The following is a 22,013-nucleotide window of genomic DNA, read 5'->3' on the forward strand; positions in this document are numbered from 1 at the left end:
AGATAAAATTTCATGTTCAAAAATTTTTTTTAATTTTATTGAGTATTTTTTCTTAACAATGTTCAATTATAAAATAATTATTCAAAGTGCGCACTTTTAATCGAATTTTTTTTTCATACAATTTCATCGTATAAGTGTCTCCTATATCTATTATTTAACTTTATGTCTTATAAGTAATTATTGTATTGAATAATTTAGAAACAATTCAAGTAGTAAAAGCATTTTGTATTGTATTGTAATTAAAAATTAAAATTATTTATTAATAAACTCTAAGGTTGTGTCTATTATTATATATTGCCTTTATTGTAATTAAATTTTTTTATTAGATAAGATTTCCATCGATAGGATACAAGGTATATTTTTTTTTAACCCTTATTAGTTTTTTTTTTTTTTTTTTTTTTTAATTAGTCTATTGATTAATTAATGATAGTAATATTAATACTGTATTAATAGAACCATGTATTATTAGTATTTAATTAATATCAATTTAACTAATTGAATGAATAATCAAATATTTATGAAAAACATAAAAAAATTCCGTGACAATTGTCAAACAAAAATAATGTCTGTTTTTATAATTATCTGTACATATATAAATATAACAATTGTAAAATTATATATAGAAAAGTATTTTTAATAATTTTTAATTACTATTAAAATTATAAAAGTTAATGATTATTATATATCTAGATCAAAAGATAAAATTTTATAAATTTTATAAAATAACAACGATCTGTTAATAGAAGACATTAGTGTTTTTTGTTTTTAATTATTTAAAAATTTTGAGCTGTAAATTTTTATGAAAATTAAATTAGCCGACCTAAAAATTTTTAGAATTTTTTTTTATTGAAAAAAAATTTTTTTTTTTTATTTTCATTTGTAAAAAAATTGAAAAACTATAAGTGCAATTTTTAAAAAAATTTTTTTTAGTTTAAATTTAATAAATTAAAAATTAAAAATTAAAAACGTCGGCTAACTTTAGTATAAATTTTAATTCAAAATTACTTCGTTGCCGTAATTTTTGTTTTTTGTAATTTTTTCAAGTCAGTTAAACAATTTAATCATAAAAAATAAATTTTATAAAGTCATATAACCATTTTAAAATTATCAGAAGTTTAAACTTTAGAGCATTTATTTGTATGAATATTATTTTAATGCAAAATAAAAATGTTTTTTAATTAATTGATAACTTTTAATTAATTAAATATTTGAATAATATTTTTTTTTTATTCTTCTAATATAAAATAATTAGAATAATAATTAACCAAAAAGTTTTTCAAAGCAACCATGACAATAAGGTTTATCATTTTGTTCTTTGAATGTCCCTTTATTGAGTTGCTTAAGGCAAAAGGCGCAGACAAAATGTTCCGGATGAAATTTGCGAAACATTGCAGTAATACAACGCCCTGAAAAAAAAAAAAAAAAAAAAAAAAAAAAAAAAAAAAAAAAAGGAGATTATTTATGAACTCATGATAAAAAGTACATGCAAGATAGATAGTCATTTTAAATACCAGTAATCGGTTTATGACAACCAGCGCAAAGAGACCCACGCTTTGCATGATAATGTGTTTCGCAATATGGCAAACCCTCATGGTCAAAGAAAGAACCGCCCTGGAATTTTTGTCGACAATCCTGCAATTGATATTTCAAAATTAAATTATTATTAAAATAGCCAGATAAATATTTAATAAATCATTATTATCTATTTTGATTTCTGCGAATGGCAAAACAATGTGCTTGCCAAAAATTTCTCCAAGACGCTGACGAGACATAAAGCATCATTAAGCCGAGATCTCGAGTGAATCTCTTTGAGCAACAGCTGAACTATAATTTATTGTCTCAAATTAATGTTTACGGAAATAGCATAGTTACTTCTAATTGATATTGATGTAATAATATTGATAAAAATATTAGGTAATTAATTACAAGTTGGGTCAAACGTATTTTTGGCCATATCTAGGTAAAAAATTAATATTTCGATAGATTTTTTGCCTTAAAAAATTGGAAAAAATTTTTGCTCATGTTTTTGGACGAAATTTCTATTTTATTTTTTTTTTTTTTAAGTAAAAATGGAAAATTAAAATGGTAGACCCCACTTGTAAATAATTACCAAATATTATCAATATTGTTTACTACATTACACGATAAATACACAAATTCCAAATTTTCTCAAGGTCAGTATCTAGGTCATTATACCCTTTCAACACTTAGACCTTGACCCCGAAATTAAAAACAAACAATTTAACAAAGACCGCGGGTATGTAAACCACGCGTGCTTGTGTGTGTATGTGTGTTTATTTTGTTTTGTTTTTTTTTTTTTTTTTTTTTTTTTTTTTTTTTTAATAATATTTTTTATTTAACATGAGACAAATCTTATCAAGATTACGTACAATCTACATAGAAAAAATATAAGAGAAAAATGCAACGAGAGAAAAATATTTTATTTTTCTCTTATTGCAAAATTATCTTTGACAACCTCTATAAATTTAGCTTTGTGTATGATATTGTGTATTGTAATATGTAAATAATTAATTTGTTCAAAAAATGACTTATCATCATAATTTTGCTTATCTAAAATATTTGAGGGGTGGTGGGCTCCACATGGTTGGAGCCCGAGGGCATGTGGGATTGAAAAGCAAGATGATAAAATCATTAAAGTAATTAAGGCATGAAAAAATATCATTCATTAAGCTTCCTCTTCTTCTTCTTCTTCATCATCAACTCCAACGCATTTGGGACATACTGGTTTTCCCTCCATCGCATAAAATGATTTACCTGACACAGCCTTTTTGCAGTCCTATAATTTAATTTACAGTAAAAATATTATTTCCACCACCTAATTAAAATCCTAGGCACCTATTTGCTGAAAAAATTTTTAAAAAATAAATAAATATAATATTAAAAAAAAATATGTACCCTGCAAACGAAGCAGTCAGGATGCCACTGACTATTAAGAGCTGAGATATAGTTTTCCATTATTGCACGATTGCATCCGCCGCATTTAGGAGCGAACATATCAAAGTAATCTTCACGGCAGTAAGGTTTGCCATCACGTTCATGAAATCCGTCCTCACCAAATTGCTTGCCGCATTGAGCACAAAAGAAGTGCTCTGTATGCCAAGTCTTTTCCAGCGCAGTCACACATTTCTGAAATAAATAATTTAATTAGTACCAAAAATTAAAAAAAAAATTTTTAAAAATGAGTCTTATAAAATTCCAGAGTCTCACATCCAAAATTGGTCCATTGCAGTAAGCACAACGAGGTGAGAATAAATTGTGGTAATCATTCTCGCAGTAGGGATGACCTTCTCGTTCAAAAAAGTTACGAGTTCCAAGTTCCTCGCGGCAATGAGTGCAGGTAAAATGTTCTGGATGCCACGTTTTACCTAGAGCAGTGATTACCTGCCCGACAATAGGCTTCTCGCAAGCACTGCAGCATCCTTTCTGGGTTGTATTGATACCTTGGCGACTCATATCTGCCTGGAGATTACCAAGCATAGAATCCAACTGGTTTTGCTTTATGTGGGTTGTTGTCAATGTATGACTGCTCTCGCCTTGCTGCGGTTGATACTGATGTGACGAGTGGGTTTCAGAAAAATGAATCCGAGTTTGTGCTGATCCACCAGTTTCCGTAGGTAATGGACTTGAAGCACTCTTGGTCGCCTTGTTCGGTTTTGCGTAGGGAGAGTCTGTCACTGTTTGATGTTGATGGGTACTACCATTTATCTAAAAGTCAAAAAATATTTTTGTAATTTAAAAAATTAAAAATTAAAAAATAAATTGACCGAGAAATCAAAAATATCCGAAAAATCTTTAGAATAAATAAATAGTTTTGGATGAGAGGAAAGTTCTAAACACCTTAGGCTCCTAGTAAGCTTGCAAGACTGACTGAAAAGCTCTCGAGATTGAGTCTCTTGAGGTTCTCAACCCCACTCCAAAGCATAGCAGATTGCTAAGACGAAGGCGATGAAAAAAGAGATGGAAACAGAATGACAGTGGATAATTTTCATTTGCCAACGAAATGGAGGAATACTGACGCTATTTCGGTAACCTAGCCGTCCAAGAATGGGCAGGCAACGTTTATAACGTTACTGTTTTTCATCGATACATATGGCAACAGTTAATAGTTAGTCCCTTCAGATATTTTAGATTTTAAAAGCTTTTTTTATGATAAATTCAAAGTTACCTTGAATTCTGAAAGAGAGGCCATCAGATCGTCAAGCTCTTTCGTTGCATTGCTAGCAGTATGACCGTTTGCGTACCCACTTGATCGCTCCAGTACATTTTGACGATCTAGGTGACTTTCATACACTGGGTGCACTTCTGTAGATGTTTCTTGAATCGTTACTTTTACTCTTCCTTCGTGGCCGTAATCTCTATTGTTTTAAAATTAATAAATAAATTAATTAATTTCTGGTGAATTTTTATTGTTAGATTTTAAATTAAAATTACCCGTTAGGTACTGCGGTGTTTAATTCTTCCAACAGAGCATCCACAGTTGGACGTGATGTTGATAAGCTGCTTGGTGACCTCATCATTGGACTTGAAGTTTCATTGTTCAATGCTCCAGTTGATGATCTTGTGTCTGTAATAGATTGAAAATTAATTAAGGCTTTACTTGAAGCTGATCAATGATGAAATTAGATCTTTAAAAAATATGTCAATTTAAATAGTTTACAAGTATTTATATTAATAGATGTAGATATTTGAAGCAACCGAGTGGCAACTTGCCAGAATTTATTAAGTTTTAAGAAATTTTAATATATAAAAAATTTGAAATAAATATCGATACTAACCGCGTTCTATGGAGTAAGAATTGTAGCGAGCGTTACTCAAGTCTTGAAGTAATGTGTCTAATTCAGAAAGATTGTTATTTAAAGATGGCATTTTTCCTGATGGCTGATAAGATCCTGATGTTTTTACTTCCTCTATTATTTCCCGATTTTGGTAAGTCGGCTGAAAAAAAATAAAAATATATTAATAAACATCAGAACATTAGAACATACAATAAAATTTGATAACTGCATATTTATTTTGGCTTTTAAAAACAATTTTGTGTGCGTCTGCCAAAATATTACATTATTATGCGAAATGATGATGCCACGTCTATGAAAATGTTGCATTAACAGTTACATCATAAAGTAATGTACACTTAAAAATAATTAATACACATCAGCAACTTGTAATTAGTTTAATTTATTTTTATAACTATTTATTTTATGTAACGTGTTATTAAAATTTTTTATTTTAATTTAAATTATTTTTTTTTAATGAAAATTTTCTTTTGAAATGTCTTGTCTTCCTTTATATGCAATTTATTATTAAAAAAAAAAAAAAATTTCAAATTTAATTTTATAAAAAAATTAAGACTTAGCTCTAATTTTTTAAAAAAAAATTAATTTACAATTTTTTTGCTAGCCTGTAAAATTAATCTGATATTTTTTTACTATTTCTCAAAAATTTATTGACATTCTCTTTATAAAAAAATCATTTTTTTTTTTTTTTAAACTTAAAGAAGATATGTCTGAATAATTTAAAAATTATAAAATCAAAAGTCGTAATTTTAAAAATTCTTATCTATTATAAAATAAAAAAAAAAAATGATGATCCAATGTGTAAAATATTATTGATCTAAATCCGTAAGATAGCTATAACGGAAACTGGGTTAAAACAAAAATATCTAAAAGCAAACTACATAAAAATATAACGGTGATATCAATATAGTTTTGGAGGAAAATTTATTACTGTTAGTTATACTTGTATATATAACATATTTATTACAAGTTGCAGATATTTATGAATAGATTATTTTTTATGTAACTAAAAGATTATTTGACCTAATAATACAGCTCTATGACTAGATTTTTTTGTCTTGCTTTTAAACGCAAAATTATTAAAGATTATAAATAACTTTATTTATAAATATAGAGCCAAAGTCTTGAAATTATAAAAAACCTAATGAACTCATGAATATTATGCTAGATTCTATTTTCATTTTATTTAATGATATTTACAGGTGTTTTCGTGTTAGTAAACAAGCATAACAACACTTAAGAAAATAAATGACAAGTAGACATACTAGAAAAAATAAAAACTATACTATTTTAGGAGCATCTAGTTAATTTGATGGTTGGAACTTATTCAACTAGTTGTTTGGAATATTTACAAATTATCATCTTCACAGATATTAATATCTAAAATTTTATTCTTCTGTCTATTGATGAAAAATTTATTTTCAAGATTTAATAATTAAATTTATTAATTATCAGTCAAAATTATTAAAAAATAAACATTCAGTTTTATTGCAATTTTAGAAAATTTTTCAACACTTGCTAAGTAATTATTTTCAGTCTAATTTTTAAAATATAATTCTTTTAATTTTTTAAGAGCTTAAATTTTCTACAATATAAAAAGAAGACAATTTAAGTCTATTAAATTCATAATTTCTTGTTGAAAATATTTTTATAATAAAATCTAAAAAAATCAAATATATAAATATTTTTTTTTTTTATAAAATACAAAATTCAATAAATAAATTTTTTTACTTACCGATTGCGGAGGTAGTGGCGACGTCCGATTGTCGTAAGATCGATAAATATTTTGCGGGTGAGTTCGGCTGCCATTCAACGATCCATATCCTGGAGTTGATTTATTATTCAAATGATGATTTCCATCCGGCGATACCGTATTTTGTAAATCAGCTAGCAATGCATCTGCAAAAAAAAAAATTAATATGTATTAGAGGAATTATTCAGTGAATGTAACAAAACAGTTTAATTAATTTTTCTGCAATAAATAAAAAAATTTTAATAAGTAAATATAACAAACAAAAATTTCTTCTTGTCCTTGATCTCATTGATTGATTTTTAACTTGAATTTAAATTGATAAGAAATTTAAAAGGCTGGCATGTTTTAATTGAGGTCTCATATTTTCTCTCAAGATTTTACTTACTTATATGTTGTTCTAATGGCTTATGCCTTTGAATTGTCGCCAAACGATTACAATTGATTGGAAATACTGGCGACACTGGTCTCGAAAGATTCATTTTATTTTTTTTTTTTTATTTATTTTATACAATATTTTAATCCAAAACTACCTCAATTAAATATTAATAATATTAAAACTCATAAATATTTTAGCAAAAAAATTTTTTTCTTTAAAAATTATAAAATATTTAGAGAAGATATATAAATTAATTAATGAAATTTTTTATAAACTTTCAACGATAAATAAAATATTTATTTATTAAATTTAAATACTTGATGTAATAAACATAAGTTGAGTTACGCGTTACGAAAATTACGACGAGCCGAAACCAAAAATAAATCACAATTTAGATCAAAAGTTTAATAATAATAATAATTACATAATTTTATTAAATATTAATTTTTTTTTTAATTTTTAAATAAAATTTATCTGAAAAAAAAAAAAAAAAAAATGTAATAAAATAAATTTTATTGAATAGACTTAAACTTGATTTGTCAAACGAAACTTTTACACGTTCCAACAAAAATAAATTTATCCTTTATTTATAAACACGTGCCACAAGTAATAACATTTAGCGTTTCCGCGTGAGAGAGACAACAAAGATGGTTAATATGTCTGGTAAAACTCAAGAAGGAAAACTAAAATCACAAAGAGCTTCTATTAAATCAGAACGCGTACTTGGATTATGTCTTTCTTACTGAACTTACTGTACATTAAGTATAGCCGAAAGAATATAATCTTGGCCAAGGTGTGCCCAACATCTCTTTTCTCACTTATTCATACAAACAAAAATAATATCTTCCGTCTTACTTCTAACGCAATACTAAAATTAGCCAACGTTTTTAATTTATTAAATTAAAATTAAAAAATATTTTTAAAAAATTGAACTGAGTGATTTTCAATTTTTTGACAAATAAAAAATTTAAGAAAATTTTTTTGAATAATTATTTCAATAAAAAATAATTAAAAAAATTTTTGTAATTTATTGTATTGAAAAATTATTTAAAAAAAATTATTAAGTGAAAAATTTTAAAAATTATGCATGTAATTTCTTTAAAATATTTTTTTAGTTCTAATTTATTTAATTAAAAGAATCAAAAATAAATTTTTTACTAAAAAATTTGTTTTATTAATCAAAAAATCTAAACTTATAAATTAACCGATTAATAACCGATAAATGACAGCGCCTCGATGCGAATTGGAGTATAATATTACGTAACAAAAAATATTGAAAATGGTTTATAATATAAAAGTTGCTGAAGCTATAGTGGGAGCGCCAAGATATAATATTATTATATCAACAGAAATAAAATGTTAAAAACTGCGTGGGAGTACAGTGTATGTCGTAGGAGAATTTTTCATATATAACTAATCTTCCAAACCTCATATGGATCCAGACCTCGAACAGACGTATTATCAAGGACTTTAATAATCGCTTTTATTAAATGGTTAAATTACTGGCCCTGACGTAATAATAAATTATTTTAAAATATTTATCTGGGATAAAAATAGCGCGGTGATAATAAATAATAATAAAGAAAAATTAACATACTTATGGATGACATTTTGATTACTATATAAATCTATAAAGATAATAGAATTTAATTGATTTTAATTATACAAAAAATTAACAGAGTAAATTTAAATGTTTGTTGTAAGTTTTTAATTTTTACATGAAAATTTATTTTTATTTTTTTATAAGCAAAAATTTTAAAAATAAAAAAATTTAATTTTTTACAAAATAAATTAAAATTAAAAACTGTCGAGTTTGTTAATTTTTTTCTAAATTAATAAGTCAAAAAACTTTAAGGAATTTGAAATAAAAACTTACTTATAAATTTAGTACGTTGAACTTTTTACGTTTTAATGAAAAAAATTTATTTTTACTGTGTATCCAAAATTATAATTCTCGAAATTATTTTTTACTTTTATTTGTAATTGAATATTTAAAAATATGGTAGCTGTATCGCACTTTATTGTAAGAGAGAAACTGCTATAATACTTAGTTTCTATCCAATACTTCTTATTTACATAAAAAAACGATATCTGATGACGCATTAAATGTGGTAATTTTATAGTCTAACCATTTATTTTTCTAAAATTTATCATAAAAAACAAGAATTCTTATTCATAAAACCACAGATTTCCTGTACAGTAATAAAAACCATTTCCGGGCAAATGGTAAAAATTTTTTTATAAAATCACCATAAAGCGTAGTTCAGTGTCTATTACTTTATAAGGGCAGTCAACAGAAATCTGAATTTGTAAGTCGACCAAAAATTCTCAATAAATTTATTGGAGCAAGTAATTTTTTTACAAAAAATAAACAGGAAAAATTAAAATAGTTATTAATTAAAAAACAAAATAATAAATCATAAGAGCTCTGAATGACACATGGCCCGAGAATAGATATATGACCGCTTAGCGTCATCCATAAATATGCATTTGAATGTGTGTTTAGCTTGAGACACTACCGGGTCTCTAAATGCACCCAAATAAATTGTGCTAGTCGCTAAATTTTGTGTTACAATTAACCAGACTAAATAAAAGTGTTCGTTAGAAATTATTCTTCCTAGTGAAAAATAGTGACATTATTTATAACGATTAATTTTAAATTAAATGTGCATTTTTATTTCTAGTAAATTTCCTAGTAAAAAATTAATAAAAATAATAATTGATTATTGAAGAAAATTAAAAAAAAATTTTTTTAATGTAAAGGGATAATCGCGTGCTTATCTTAGAATGTTAAGAACGTTTTATGAATAGAAAAAAAAGGAAGAATAAAAAACATAGCTGTTGAGTAACTTCTTGAATGCCGTCATGCAGATATTTATACACAGAATAGCTTTAACATCGACCTTAATTTATATTCTTTAATGTTAACAGTTCTTACACTGTCTCTTAACTAAATGCATACGTAGAAGATTTAAAAACACAAACTACAAGTCGAATTTAAATTAAACAGCAGATAATTATCAATTTACAATTTTTTAAACACGCATTAATTATTATAAATACTTGCATTGATTGTTTTTTCAAGTTTTTACATGTGCAAATTTTTTTTTTCAGCTAATTTAATTATTATTAATTCAATATAAAATTTAATTTTGATTTTTTTTTAGATAAAAATTTTTAAAACTCACATCCTGGAGCTTCGGCATCTCTGCCTCTTCTTAAAGTTATCCTGTAAGGTCTGTAAGTTGGCCCATAGTTCGCTTTTTCATACATGGTTCTATCCATAATTATAACTTAATTTAAAAAACCAATTTTTATCACAATATTTAAAATTACAAACAAAACTCAGCGAGTTAAACTTTTCACTGCTTGGATAGTATTATCAAGTGTTTGCATCCATAATCGATTTAGGTGTTTTTATTTTAAGAAGAATATAAACAAAAATAAACTTAACGAGCTTTAAATAGACGCTGTTAAACACTTATATCCACACGTACTCCGATATGATTTTATGTAATGAGTAATGAGAATTATCAGGACTTTACCGCTCCACTGTTCATGTCAGTGAAGAAATGAAAAATTAGTTAATCATTACTGTAAATACACAGTACAGATAACAGACAGATTTGCTATCAGCAAATAAAAATCCAATAAACTGACAACTAAACAGAAAGTAGAGTAAAATGATAACGGTGAACACTGAGAAGGACTTGAGCCTTTTAACTAAAGGCACTTGTTGAATTTTAAAACAAATCACACATAAACGGCATTGCTCGACAGATAAAAAGAAAGTGTTTTAAGTTAAGAGACTCAACTTATATTACGACTCGTTCGTCGCGCGACACTATAAGTGGAACGTTATTTTCTCTACGAGAAATAACAACTGCTATATATATATATATATATATATATATATATATATATATATATATATATATATATATATATATACATATATACGGTGAGATGCTTCAGTAATACTATCTCAGAACATGGGTGTTTGACCCACGACAAACGAGAAAACTTAACATGTACAGATGGAATTTTAAGCTCTAGTTTAGAAGATAAATATTGTAATTATTGTAATTACACTTGAAATTTGTTGTAAAATTCAAGAGCTTTTTTACTGTAAGCTCTAAACAAGTTTTTAAGCAATTATTTATTTTTTTTTTATTTCATTAAGGGCTTCCTTAAGCAGCTGTCTCTACTTTTTGCGTTCAAATGTTACGGTCGTTATTTAAATAATTAATTAAAAAAAACTTACAGCTAATCAAAAAGGCCTTTTTTAAATGTCGCTTCAGTATAAATTTGTTTAAATTAATATGAATTGTTTATTTCAAAATATTTTACCGGCATTTTAATCTCTGAAAAATTGTTCAAAATGTCGAATTTTTTTAAATAATTTTTATAATTTGTTTCATTGAAAAATTATTTAAACAAAAATTTTTTTAATTTCACGGACAGAAAGTTTGAAAAATTACACGTGCAATTTTTTTAAAATGTTGTTTCAGTCTTAATTTAATTAATAAAAAAATAAAAAATTGTTGAATGTAAGGCTGACTTTAATATCATAAAAAATAATGTAAATTAAGTTAGCTGACATTTTTAGAATTTTTTTAATTGAAAAAATCATTTCAAAAAAATAAAAAAAAATTTTTTCAATTGTAAAATTTTTTAAAAATATTTTTTAGTTCTAATTTAATAATTAAAAAATTAAAAACGTCAGCTAACTTTATTATTATTAAAAAATTGCCAAATGACTGCTAACTTTAATGTCATTCAAGAGCGCTGAAGAATTTTGATATAAAAAATTACTTTTATAATTATAAACCCATTCACTTACTTTTTGCAGAATGTTTATAAGTATAAATTCCAACTACGTGATAAACACTGTCATCAATCAATGTTTAGTGTCAACAAAACAAATTTACTCTAATAAACGTAATTTTCTATTTTTAGACTCGGCCAGTCAGATTTAATAATTATAACTTGAATTTCCCGCGATTTTATAGATCTAGAATAGGAAAAAAATTCTATTTACTATTACATTAATTATTTATAATTGTTCTTCAGGAACAAAATCTTACCAGGGTAAATTTTTACTAGTTTATCTAAACATATTTTAAGAAATAAGTTCATAATTAATGGACAATATTGAAAATTTAGCATAAAATATTTCGAGGTTAAAAAATAATGAATAATTTGTTGGAAAAAAAATGAAAACTCACCGAGATCATCCATAGTGTTTTTCAAAATTATTATTCGACGATTAGCAGCAACTTGTTCCAGATATTTCACAGCATTGAGTCAGATTTTGAAGCTTATAATTCACATGAAAAATTTTATTATAAAAGATAATAAAGTTATCGAAGGAATGTACGGAAACGTCAGGGAGGGACTGGAGTTAACATGGTGGACTTGGTTTGCAGTTCCAAGAATTAAAAACCTGTTTATGGAAAAAGTAATATTATTTCATAGTTGTTGATAATTAGCAATGTATTAATATTTAATTTGTTCAATTTTTTATTGACAATCATTAATTTACGAATAAATACCTTTTTAATAATTAATAAATTCATTTTTAAGAAAGAAAACATATTTTCTTGCGCATTTATTTTTGCGCAGACGCGCAAATATTAAATTAACGCGGGAAATAAGAAATTCTTTTGAATTAAATTTTTTTTTAACAAAATTAAGTTGTCATTATATTTTAATTTAAATTAATTATTTTAATAAAAATGTAATTTTTACTTACCATTTTTTTAACTTAATTTATTTATTTATTAATTATTTATTCATTTTCTAAATAGCTTTTCTTAAATAACTTATTAAGTCATTATGTATTAATATAACAGTTTACAATAATAAAAATAAAATAGTTTTATTTTACAATGTAAAAAATAATTTAAATTTTATTTATTATTTTCAAAATTAGTTTACCACGATGAAAAATTTCCGACAGAAGATGTTAATTTTTTTTTCTTCTTAACTGGAACATTTGACTCCGCAACTCTAAAAAATAAAATGAAAAATTGATATAAAAGTCGATTATATTAAAAATAAAGATTTTATATTAATGGGGAAAAAAAAAAAAAAAATTTACTCTGTTTCTTTAGCAATATTTATGAATTTCCCAACGCCAGAATGATAAGCCTGTAAAACATTTTTTTGTTCTTTATTTTTGTTAATAGCTAATTTATTTTTAGCTTCTTGAGCAGCTTTTTCTAATTCAGCAGCTCTTTCAGTTGCTAATTGTTCATCTGCTTCTTGAAAAGGATCCACAAAAACGTTTGCGCGAAGAATGATGATATCTTCAATAGGTCGATCTTTATTGTCAACTTCTATTTTTTCCATAGCATTTAAAGTATCCAAACCACCAACAATTTTTCCAAAAACTGTATGCTTGCGATCTAAATGTCGACACGACCGGAAAGTTATGAAACTAAAAATCAAAATAAATTTAGTAATAACGATAAAAAAAAATAATTAAAAGCTGTCAATAAAAAATTACAATTGTGATCCATTGGTATCTGGTCCAGAATTTGCCATCGAAAGAATACCTCTTCCCTGGTGAGTTAAATTTGGTTTAAATTCATCAGCAAATGGTGCATCCCAAATAGATTTGCCGCCGTTACCAGTGTTAGTAGGATCTCCACCTTGAATCTTTAAGAAAAAAAAATTAATTGTCGGGGATATTTTATCGGGGGCTGAAAACACGCAGTACCATAAAATTTATAAATCATAATTGTTTTATATCTACCATAAAATTTCTTATCGATCGATGAAATTTAGTATTATCATAGTAACCAGTTTGACAATGTTTGAGAAAATTTTCACAGGTTTTTGGTACTATATCGCAATGAAGTTCGAGATTAAGCGTACCAAAATTCGTAACTAATCTCACATATCCTTTTTTTTTAACTCTCTCATATCTAACTAAGTCATCAGCTATAATTGCTGCTTGATGAACTGTTTCTCTTGGCATTACAGTGGAAGTAAAACCTGCTGCTACTGCGCCAGTTGAGTAATGAGCCTTAAATAAATAAAAAGCATTAAATAATAAAAAATTCAAAAATAACCAAGATTAATTTAATTAATAATATCTTACCGCATTAAATTTATCAGCTGTGGCTTTAGCTGTTTCTGTTTTTTGCTCAGGAGGTTTATAATCCCTCTCAAGCTCTGCCAATATATCACTTGTCTCTGCTGAGACTGTCTTAAGTTTAGCGTTTGGATCATTACGTTCTCGAATAGTTTCTAAAAATAATAATTTGGTTTTTAAAATTTATACTAATTTGGCAATAAAAATAAAATTGTTTTATTTTTTAAAATTACCTTCATCTTCAACCCTTAAATTATTTTTAATATGATGAAATCTAGACAAATTAAATTTACTAGCATCGGTAGGATTTTGGATAGTAATGAGATCAGCGCGAGTAAACGGCTGGTCATTAATCAAATCCTTCCAATTTCTCGTTTTAATATTCAACTGCTCAACAGCCTCCCAGGAGAAAACGTTTCCAGTTGTTTTTACCGCGACAATATGCGAAAATTTTGAAAAAACTTTGAAAAGCACAGGACAATGATACTCTCCAGCAGAATTTTTAGTGAAATTCAACTTAATAAGTTTTTTAACATCAAATGGCTTTCCCGTCACAGGATTGTGTTTAAAATGTTTTACATATGTCAATATCGGTTCTAATTCAAAAACATTTCCATCGGGGTCACAATACGGATGTTCAAATGGTTGCAAGCTGACACAACAATGATTAAAAGGCAATCTTCGAAAGGTTGAATCTTCACTGGTCTCTGAATTCTCACCCGACTTTTTTCCTCCATAAAGAGTCGTCCATTCTGTGTACGTCAGGTACCTGGATTAAATAATTTAATTAAATATGATACAAAAATTGAGATGAAAATTTATTTAAAAATTCAATTTTTAGAAGCTCTAAAAATTATAAATAAAATTTTTTAAAATAATTTTTAGGCTTAGTTTTTTTTTTTTTTTTTTTTTTTTTAAATTAAAAAATTATCAAGTGTCTGCTAATTTAAATGTCATAAAAAAATAATAATAATTTTACTCACATTTTATCTTTTTGATGCTGTCGTTTTCCCATTTTTATAATTTATTATTTTCAAGTAATTCCAAATAAATTTTATTGTTATTTATTTAAATAATAATATTATTAACTTTTGTCAACATAAACGTTTGCTCAAAAATATGAAAATATATGTTGTTGCACAAACTATTCGTAACGTGATTGGTTAAATAAATATATATTAAGCATGAAAATATATCTAATTCGTGATTACATGCACGCGCGCGCTTGCGCGCGTACTTAACTCTAGTATTTTTTTAATTTTGTTAATAAATAATAATCATAGTGCTAATGTCTTGTTATTATTGCATTTTTATTGTTACCAACAGAACAAGTAAAATTTGCTATAGGTATTGATTATCCAACCGGAAACACTGTACATATGTCTCTGGTGGCGCTTTTTTAAATTTCTCACTTCCGATATTCAAAAATAAAATTTTATTTCAGCACTACAATGATTATTTTATTTTTTTAATAAAAGTGAAATTAAATAAAACAAAAGAATTAACTATCCCGGAAAATTACTGTTAAAAAAATAAAATAGTTTACGATAAAAAAATAAATATGTGAAAGTAAAAAATAATTGACGTATCTAGTTTTCTATTTCTAGTCACAATCGCAAAAGACATGGCGACATTTTCTGAGCGGACGATTTAAAATTGGTGTCTATTCGGTGCGCTTGTGTAGCTTTGTAGCTTGTATTCAGTGAAGGTTGTTCCCGGCAGTACGGCGTGCAAAAAGGAATTCAACAATCTAGTGAGAGAGAAAGAGAAGATCCGAGAGCGAAATAGAGAGAGAGAGAGAGAGAGAGAGAGAGAGAGAGAGGCTTGAAGAAAAGAAAGAAATCGTGAAAAGACGCCCGGGTATCTAAGGAATAGCTAGTAAATTGACCTGAATCTTTGAAAACTATTAAGTGAATAACGATACGTAGTGATCCAGCTGAACCTCTTAACCTTGAAAAATTAATGGTCAAAATTTAAGGTAGTTCCTTGTTGTGAGTTGATGTTGTATCCTTTGTATATACCCAAAACCTCCATTGTCGTAATCCGACGAGTCTAAGATATTCAGGAGCAACCGGTACAATTATTTGTTTTACTCCTCTAAAATATTATCTAATTATTGTGATACTGTTTAAGATTACCATCTGATTAACGTTTAAATAATCACTTTAAATTGTCAACACGCCGTGAAAATTTCAAACACAAAGTACTCATTATGCATACTTTTTTTTTTATTTATAATTTTATTTTTTAATCTAACTATTGTTGTTAATAATTAAAAAAATTATTGATAGAAGCAAAATTATTATTCATTAATAATTAATTATTTTTTTGTGAAAATTAATTTTTAATCTCACCATCAAGTATTAAATAAATAATTTAAGGCTTATTTTTTTTTAGAATAATGTCTTCTGGAGCTGGATCCAGTGGTACTGGGCGAGGAAGAGGCTCCTCGTTGGCAGACAATAAGCCCGAGAATAAGGAAGCCAAGCCAAATCCTAAAATGTCAAAAGCTTTAGGTACTTCAGCTAAAAGGTAAATACCATAACCTCATTTATTTTTATTTTTATTATTTATCTCAATTATCTTTATATTTTTATTGTTGTTTATATAATTTTTTTTTTTTATGTTAGAATACAAAAAGAATTAGCAGAAATAACTTTGGACCCTCCGCCAAACTGTAGTGCAGGCCCTAAGGGAGATAACTTGTATGAATGGGTGTCTACTATCTTGGGCCCACCAGGGTCAGTCTATGAAGGAGGTGTCTTTTTTTTGGACATTCATTTTTCTCCGGAGTATCCTTTCAAACCTCCAAAAGTACGTATTGTCTTTAGAAAAATAAAAATTAATTTATTCGTATTTATGTTTATGTTAAAGCGTCATTTCACAACAACACTTTTTTTTATTATCATTTAATTTTATTTTACGTCGTAACTTTTTTTTTTTTTTTTTAAACATAATACGAATATTTATCAAATTAAAAAATATTTTTTAATTTAGGTAACATTTCGAACACGTATTTATCACTGCAACATCAACAGCCAAGGTGTCATCTGTCTTGATATACTTAAAGACAATTGGTCTCCCGCATTAACCATCTCCAAGGTTCTTCTGTCTATCTGCTCACTCCTTACAGATTGTAATCCAGGTTCGTATGACATTGTAATTAATTATCGTAATTATAGTAATTAAAAAAAAAATTTTAATTTAATTAAATTTAATCTATAGCCTAATATTACAATATTGTGATATAATCTAAATCAACTAGGCTATCTGGTTTGAGATGAACTAATTTTCTAAACACAAGTATAATTTTTCAGCGGATCCTTTGGTTGGTAGTATAGCATCACAATATCTCCAGAATCGAGAGGAACATGATCGTATAGCACGACTTTGGACGAAACGGTATGCTACATGAGCTTTTAGCTCGAAATCTCAGCTCCTAACAGCCTCATGCCAATTAACCATCCACTGCGCTGCTCTCACAAACCTTTTCTTTAATGCCTCGTGTGCGTGTGTGCGCCAAATACGTTCCTAATTATCGAGTCCATCGTGGACTTTAGTTTTAATCCTCGATTCAAGTTTAAGATAATTCCCGTATAAAAATAATGAAAAATAAAAATTAAAAAAAAAAATAAATTTAAGAATAAAAAATTTTTAACAATAAACGTAATAGTTACGAACTAATAATAATTAAATCCGGTTCGATTGTGATTATTTGTATGTAAGATAATAAAGCTAGTGTGTTGAAGATGAATGAATGCAGATTGGTATTTTTTTTTTTATTTTATGTCATAGTTTGTAAAGGCATGAGCTGGGAGTAACTATTTACTTTTCTATTTTAATTTTTATTAAAAATACCCATTTTTCGGGTGTACATTACTATTACAATGTAGTGTTTAATGAATGTTTAATCTTGGAAAGTAAATGGAAAAGATAAGTGATCTATGATCAATCATCAATAATTTAGATATTAGGAAAACGAACTACTTTAATATTGAAAACGAAAAAAAAAAAAATATAATAATTGAAAGAATGCATTGTAAGTAATAAAATATTACTAAATATTTTTAGTTTTTAAAGAAACTTGTATGGTACGCAAATTTTTTTTTCTTACAAACATATAAAGATAAATATAAACAAAATTACTAACTATATATATAAATATAAATTAATTATTAAAGCCGTTTATACTAACCATTTTTTATGCCTCTTTGAATATTTTTGTAATCCGACAATTAAAAAACACTAATTTATTTCTATAGTGTATTTGATTAATTTAATTATTGATTTATTAATTTTATATTATTATTATTATTATTATTATTTTTTTTTTTTTTTTTTTTCGTTTTTAATATACAACACATTTAATAATTGTGATTGTAAATAAGTATGATTCTTTTTGTTCATTGTATATTTTACTATGTAGAAATAAATGTAAGAATTTTTCCAAGTAATTTGTAACGTAACAAGATTTTAAAAGGAATACGTTGAGAATTGTAATCAATTATTCTTTGAATATATAAATATTCTGAAAGCTCATACTTTTTATTTAAATATTTAAAGTCTGAAAAGTTGCCCGTTTGAGACAATAGCCAATAAGGTGAATAAAAAATGTCTTTTTAATCAAATTTTGACAAGTGTGTCATGTAAATTTAAAGCGAGAAAAATTATAGACACATATTTAAGTTAAGTTAAAGTATCACTGCATATTTTCTCATTGTCGGTAATTATTTCATATCATAATTAATTAAATTTATTATTTTTATCAACGAGTCTAAGGTGGATGAGCCCACTTTGCTTACTCTTAACGCGTAGATATTTTTGCTTTTTAAAATATTTAAAAATATCTTTTATTCAGTATTGGCAAAAAATAATAAACTAAAAAATAAAAATAAAAAATTTAGCCTTAAGCGTAGCCTTGTATTATAGAAAATAAAAAATGATACACGTTGTGAACAAAATTTTATTGATAAAATTTTTGCAAAAGAAAAATATCGATATTTTATAAATATCGTTTAGCGTGGAGTTGAGTTGCGAAGTGGTTGAATCCATATATTTTTTTGGTATTCTATGAAAAACAGCGATAAATAATAAATTGAGTATATATAAGTATACTCATGTGTGTACAAAAAAAAAAAAAAAAAAAAAAAAAAAATAATCAGATTGTATAATTTTTCAATCTATTTAATAAAATTTAAATATCCATTAAAAATGATGGAATTGAATGTTAATCAGTGCTAACTATATCGGTACCAGTATAAATAAAAATAAAATATGTAAAACACTGTACAATTATTTATTTTAAATTTATTTCTTCCTTTTTATTGGTTTTATTGTTTAAGATAAAGGATTTATACTAAAAAAATAATTTTTTCCGCATAAATTATTTATTAATACACCATAAAAGCTAAACAATTATGTGATAAAGTTGAATATTATTATTAATTCTTATATAAATAAATATATATAATATATTATATAGAATTTTAAAAAATGAGTAAATTATAAATTAAATTTACTCAGATTTTTTCATCTCAATTTTATTTTTTGATTTTTTAAAAATTCAATTTCAATTATTTTCAGAATTTATAGTGATAAATCTTACATCAACGTATTATAAATCAGTCATAAAAATACAAGTATAATAAAAAAAGACAAAAATATAATTTTGTAGAATATCCAATCGAAAAATGTTTATATACATATAGCCAATATTTACTGTAAACTTTTCATTATATTTTTTCTAATTATTAATTTTTTTTTTTAATACTGATTATAATAATCTTTGTTCAGTCTTTATCGCGGCCTGATAATAATTACTTCATTAGTAGACCAATTAGGTTGGTGACCTTTCTAAAATATACTAAACTACCAGAAATTAACATATTATTTATACCAATACAAAATTTGACAGAAAAAATTTAAATCAATCAGTTAAAATATTTCTTCCCAAAAAAATTAAACTGACATTTAAAAATTTCAGAGAAATTTTGGATTGATTTAAATTACATGCTTATTCCTTATAATTTTAAATACTTCAAAATAGGTCACACTTGAATTTTTTTTTTTTTTTTATTTTTATAACAATAAAAATACAAAAAATAATGTTGGTCATTAAAGAAGATGAACAATACTTTTTTTATAATTGATGCTTTTGTTTAAAATTTTTTTCTACATCGTTCAAGTTTTTTTTTTTTTAAACTTGGATTGAAAAAATTACATTTAATTTATTTGATGTATTTAAATCATCAAGTAATAATTATAATAAATTTATATTCAGGTTATCTTCAATAAGAGTACTTTCAAAATTTAATTCTGTAAATCGGCTTTTTTTAAGCGAGAAGAAATAAAAAATTTTTCGCATTTAAAAATTTAAGTTTAATTAATAAAATTATTAAAAGCCAATTACAGGAGATTAGATTTTAAAAATATCCTGAAAAAGGATTACATTTATATATTAGGCACACTTCAATAGTAATTAGTGATAGCTAATTTAAAAATTTAATTTTTTTTATTCCTTTTACTGTTCCTATTTAAAGTGTAACGTGCGAGCGAAGGAGGAAGGACACAATAACACCAAAAGGAATTAAAATACTTATTAATTATTTACCATACTATTATATAACTAAATATTATGATTATTCGATAAATATTTTAATAAATTTATATAAATAATAATCTCAAATAATAAGAGATTAATTAAATCTATTTTGAATTCTATATTCTTCTCTACACTAGCTTTTAATTATCAAACAAGTATATGTAACTAAAATATTATTTCTTCCCAGGATAAACAATCAAAATATAATTAATAATAATTATTATTAAAAGATCTCTGGACGGAAATAAATAATGATTATTTTTTACAGTGATGTAATATCAAACAGTGTTTGTATGAAGGAAGCGGCGATCAATACCGCACAGTCCAAATTAAAGTTGTTATTATTTTTATCGAAAGTTTATCCTGGGCTAGTGATGCAGAGTGATAATGTTTGTCTTTTTCTTTGTTCATTAATATACAGAAGCGTTGCAAGCCAGTTCATGAGGCATTAGATTATTAAAAGCTGCTTTACAATTTTTTTTTTTTTTTTAGTTATTAATAGCAAAGTATTATTTATAATTTATTTCTTCACACAATAATTTTTTTTTTTTTGGCTTTAACTGGCAGTTAAAAAAGCTGTTAGAAATTTAAAGCAGATAAAATGTTTAAACTGCTTTTTATATTAAAACTTTTAATCTGATTCAATTTTATCAGAGCTTTACAAGCCGAGTAGTTTATTTAATTTTCCGCTAATGAAGATTATCGCATGATTTAATAATTTATGCATCATTATTTTCAACAAGCGTATTGAGGTGATGTAATTGTTAATTTTTACTTTAATTATTAATAATGTATGATGAATAAAATAATATTTAATATGAAAATGTTATGCCTCTTAATTGGTAGCTCATCAGTGTGCCGTGGTTTCACTGTAATTGAAATATTGTATCATTTTTTATAAATAATAAAATTTGTTGTTATTGTTATTTGCATAATTAATTTTTTAAATTGTTATTTGTACTCTATTGAGTGAAATAATAGTTTTTAGAGGCCTTGCATGGTGCAAAAAAATGCAGTTACGTTCAAGCAAGCGCCAGATAGAGCATACAGTAGGCAAGAAGAAATAATAATTAATTAATTAAGATTTTTTAGTGATTAAATAAATACACCCTTTGTCCCAAGTTGGTAATTTTTCACTTTGCATTGATCGATCCTCTTCGTCGCACATAAGTGACTTTTCTGTACGTACTTTCGGAAAATAAAGAAGAAATAAAAGTAATAAAATAGTAAATAATAAATTTGTTAGTTTTAATTTTAAATTCGGTTCTACCCGAAACATTTTAAATATTTCAGTATATTTTAACTCTACGTAGAATTAACAATGCAGAAAACAATAGAATTATTTATATACATACATATATAATACC

General features: G+C 25.4%; 3 protein-coding genes across 10 annotated transcripts; 1 reads left to right on the forward strand and 2 right to left on the reverse strand.

The window, feature by feature from the left end:
- Window positions 1-15: 15 nt before the first annotated feature.
- On the reverse strand, window positions 16-12,555 carry Pax (paxillin). 5 transcript variants are annotated; one of them, XM_074238614.1, is made up of 9 exons: window positions 12,172-12,555; window positions 6,550-6,713; window positions 4,797-4,956; window positions 4,453-4,585; window positions 4,187-4,376; window positions 3,229-3,726; window positions 2,917-3,147; window positions 1,512-1,632; window positions 16-1,406 (listed from the first exon to the last, which is right to left on the reverse strand). In XM_074238614.1, the coding sequence occupies exons 1-9, from the start codon at window positions 12,182-12,184 to the stop codon at window positions 1,261-1,263; spliced, it is 1,656 nt and encodes a 551-aa protein (XP_074094715.1). In that variant the 5' UTR covers window positions 12,185-12,555; the 3' UTR covers window positions 16-1,260. The 5 variants fall into 5 exon arrangements, with proteins under 5 accessions (XP_074094715.1, XP_074094713.1, XP_074094714.1 ...); XM_074238612.1 differs by lacking the exon at window positions 12,172-12,555 and adding an exon at window positions 10,132-10,725; XM_074238613.1 differs by lacking the exon at window positions 12,172-12,555 and adding an exon at window positions 6,953-7,083.
- A 243-nt stretch (window positions 12,556-12,798) lies between these two features.
- LOC141524594 (RING-type E3 ubiquitin-protein ligase PPIL2) lies at window positions 12,799-15,185 on the reverse strand. The gene is made up of 7 exons (XM_074238617.1): window positions 15,029-15,185; window positions 14,279-14,814; window positions 14,052-14,200; window positions 13,704-13,976; window positions 13,455-13,606; window positions 13,047-13,385; window positions 12,799-12,955 (listed from the first exon to the last, which is right to left on the reverse strand). Exons 1-7 carry the CDS (start codon window positions 15,058-15,060, stop codon window positions 12,880-12,882), a joined length of 1,557 nt encoding a protein of 518 aa, XP_074094718.1. The 5' UTR covers window positions 15,061-15,185; the 3' UTR covers window positions 12,799-12,879.
- A 575-nt stretch (window positions 15,186-15,760) lies between these two features.
- On the forward strand, window positions 15,761-19,203 carry Ubc2 (ubiquitin conjugating enzyme 2). Of its 4 annotated transcripts, none has more exons than XM_074237876.1 (5): window positions 15,761-16,036; window positions 16,443-16,577; window positions 16,676-16,859; window positions 17,043-17,190; window positions 17,363-19,203. In XM_074237876.1, exons 2-5 carry the CDS (start codon window positions 16,447-16,449, stop codon window positions 17,458-17,460), a joined length of 561 nt encoding a protein of 186 aa, XP_074093977.1. In that variant the 5' UTR covers window positions 15,761-16,036; window positions 16,443-16,446; the 3' UTR covers window positions 17,461-19,203. The 4 variants fall into 4 exon arrangements, with proteins under 4 accessions (XP_074093977.1, XP_074093973.1, XP_074093975.1 ...); XM_074237872.1 differs by having other exon boundaries at window positions 15,762-16,119; XM_074237874.1 differs by having other exon boundaries at window positions 15,764-16,023.
- Window positions 19,204-22,013: the final 2,810 nt, after the last annotated feature.

The sequence above is a fragment of the Cotesia typhae genome, unplaced genomic scaffold, assembly GCF_013202065.1.
Source record: "Cotesia typhae breed Kobodo isofemale line unplaced genomic scaffold, CoteBio_Ctyphae contig_22, whole genome shotgun sequence".
NCBI classification, from domain to species: Eukaryota; Metazoa; Arthropoda; class Insecta; order Hymenoptera; family Braconidae; genus Cotesia; species Cotesia typhae.

What these genes read in the sequence shown, in the direction of transcription:
- Pax (XM_074238612.1), bottom strand. Translation starts at nt 10,228, where the DNA reads ATGGATAGAACCATGTATGAAAAAGCGAACTATGGGCCAACTTACAGA. An exon ending in CGCCACTACCTCCGCAATCG is followed by an intron (nt 4,957 to 6,549) that starts GTAAGTAAAAAA and finishes ATTTTTTTTCAG; the next exon opens with CCGACTTACCAAAATCGGGA. An exon ending in TTGTCATAAACCGATTACTG is followed by an intron (nt 1,407 to 1,511) that starts GTATTTAAAATG and finishes TTTTTTTTTCAG; the next exon opens with GGCGTTGTATTACTGCAATG.
- LOC141524594 (XM_074238617.1), bottom strand. Translation starts at nt 15,060, where the DNA reads ATGGGAAAACGACAGCATCAAAAAGATAAAAT. An exon ending in GATCGATAAGAAATTTTATG is followed by an intron (nt 13,607 to 13,703) that starts GTAGATATAAAA and finishes TTTTTCTTAAAG; the next exon opens with ATTCAAGGTGGAGATCCTAC. An exon ending in GATACCAATGGATCACAATT is followed by an intron (nt 13,386 to 13,454) that starts GTAATTTTTTAT and finishes TTTGATTTTTAG; the next exon opens with TTTCATAACTTTCCGGTCGT.
- Ubc2 (XM_074237876.1), top strand. Translation starts at nt 16,447, where the DNA reads ATGTCTTCTGGAGCTGGATCCAGTGGTACTGGGCGAGGAAGAGGCTCC. An exon ending in ATCCTTTCAAACCTCCAAAA is followed by an intron (nt 16,860 to 17,042) that starts GTACGTATTGTC and finishes TTTTTAATTTAG; the next exon opens with GTAACATTTCGAACACGTAT. An exon ending in CCTTACAGATTGTAATCCAG is followed by an intron (nt 17,191 to 17,362) that starts GTTCGTATGACA and finishes ATAATTTTTCAG; the next exon opens with CGGATCCTTTGGTTGGTAGT.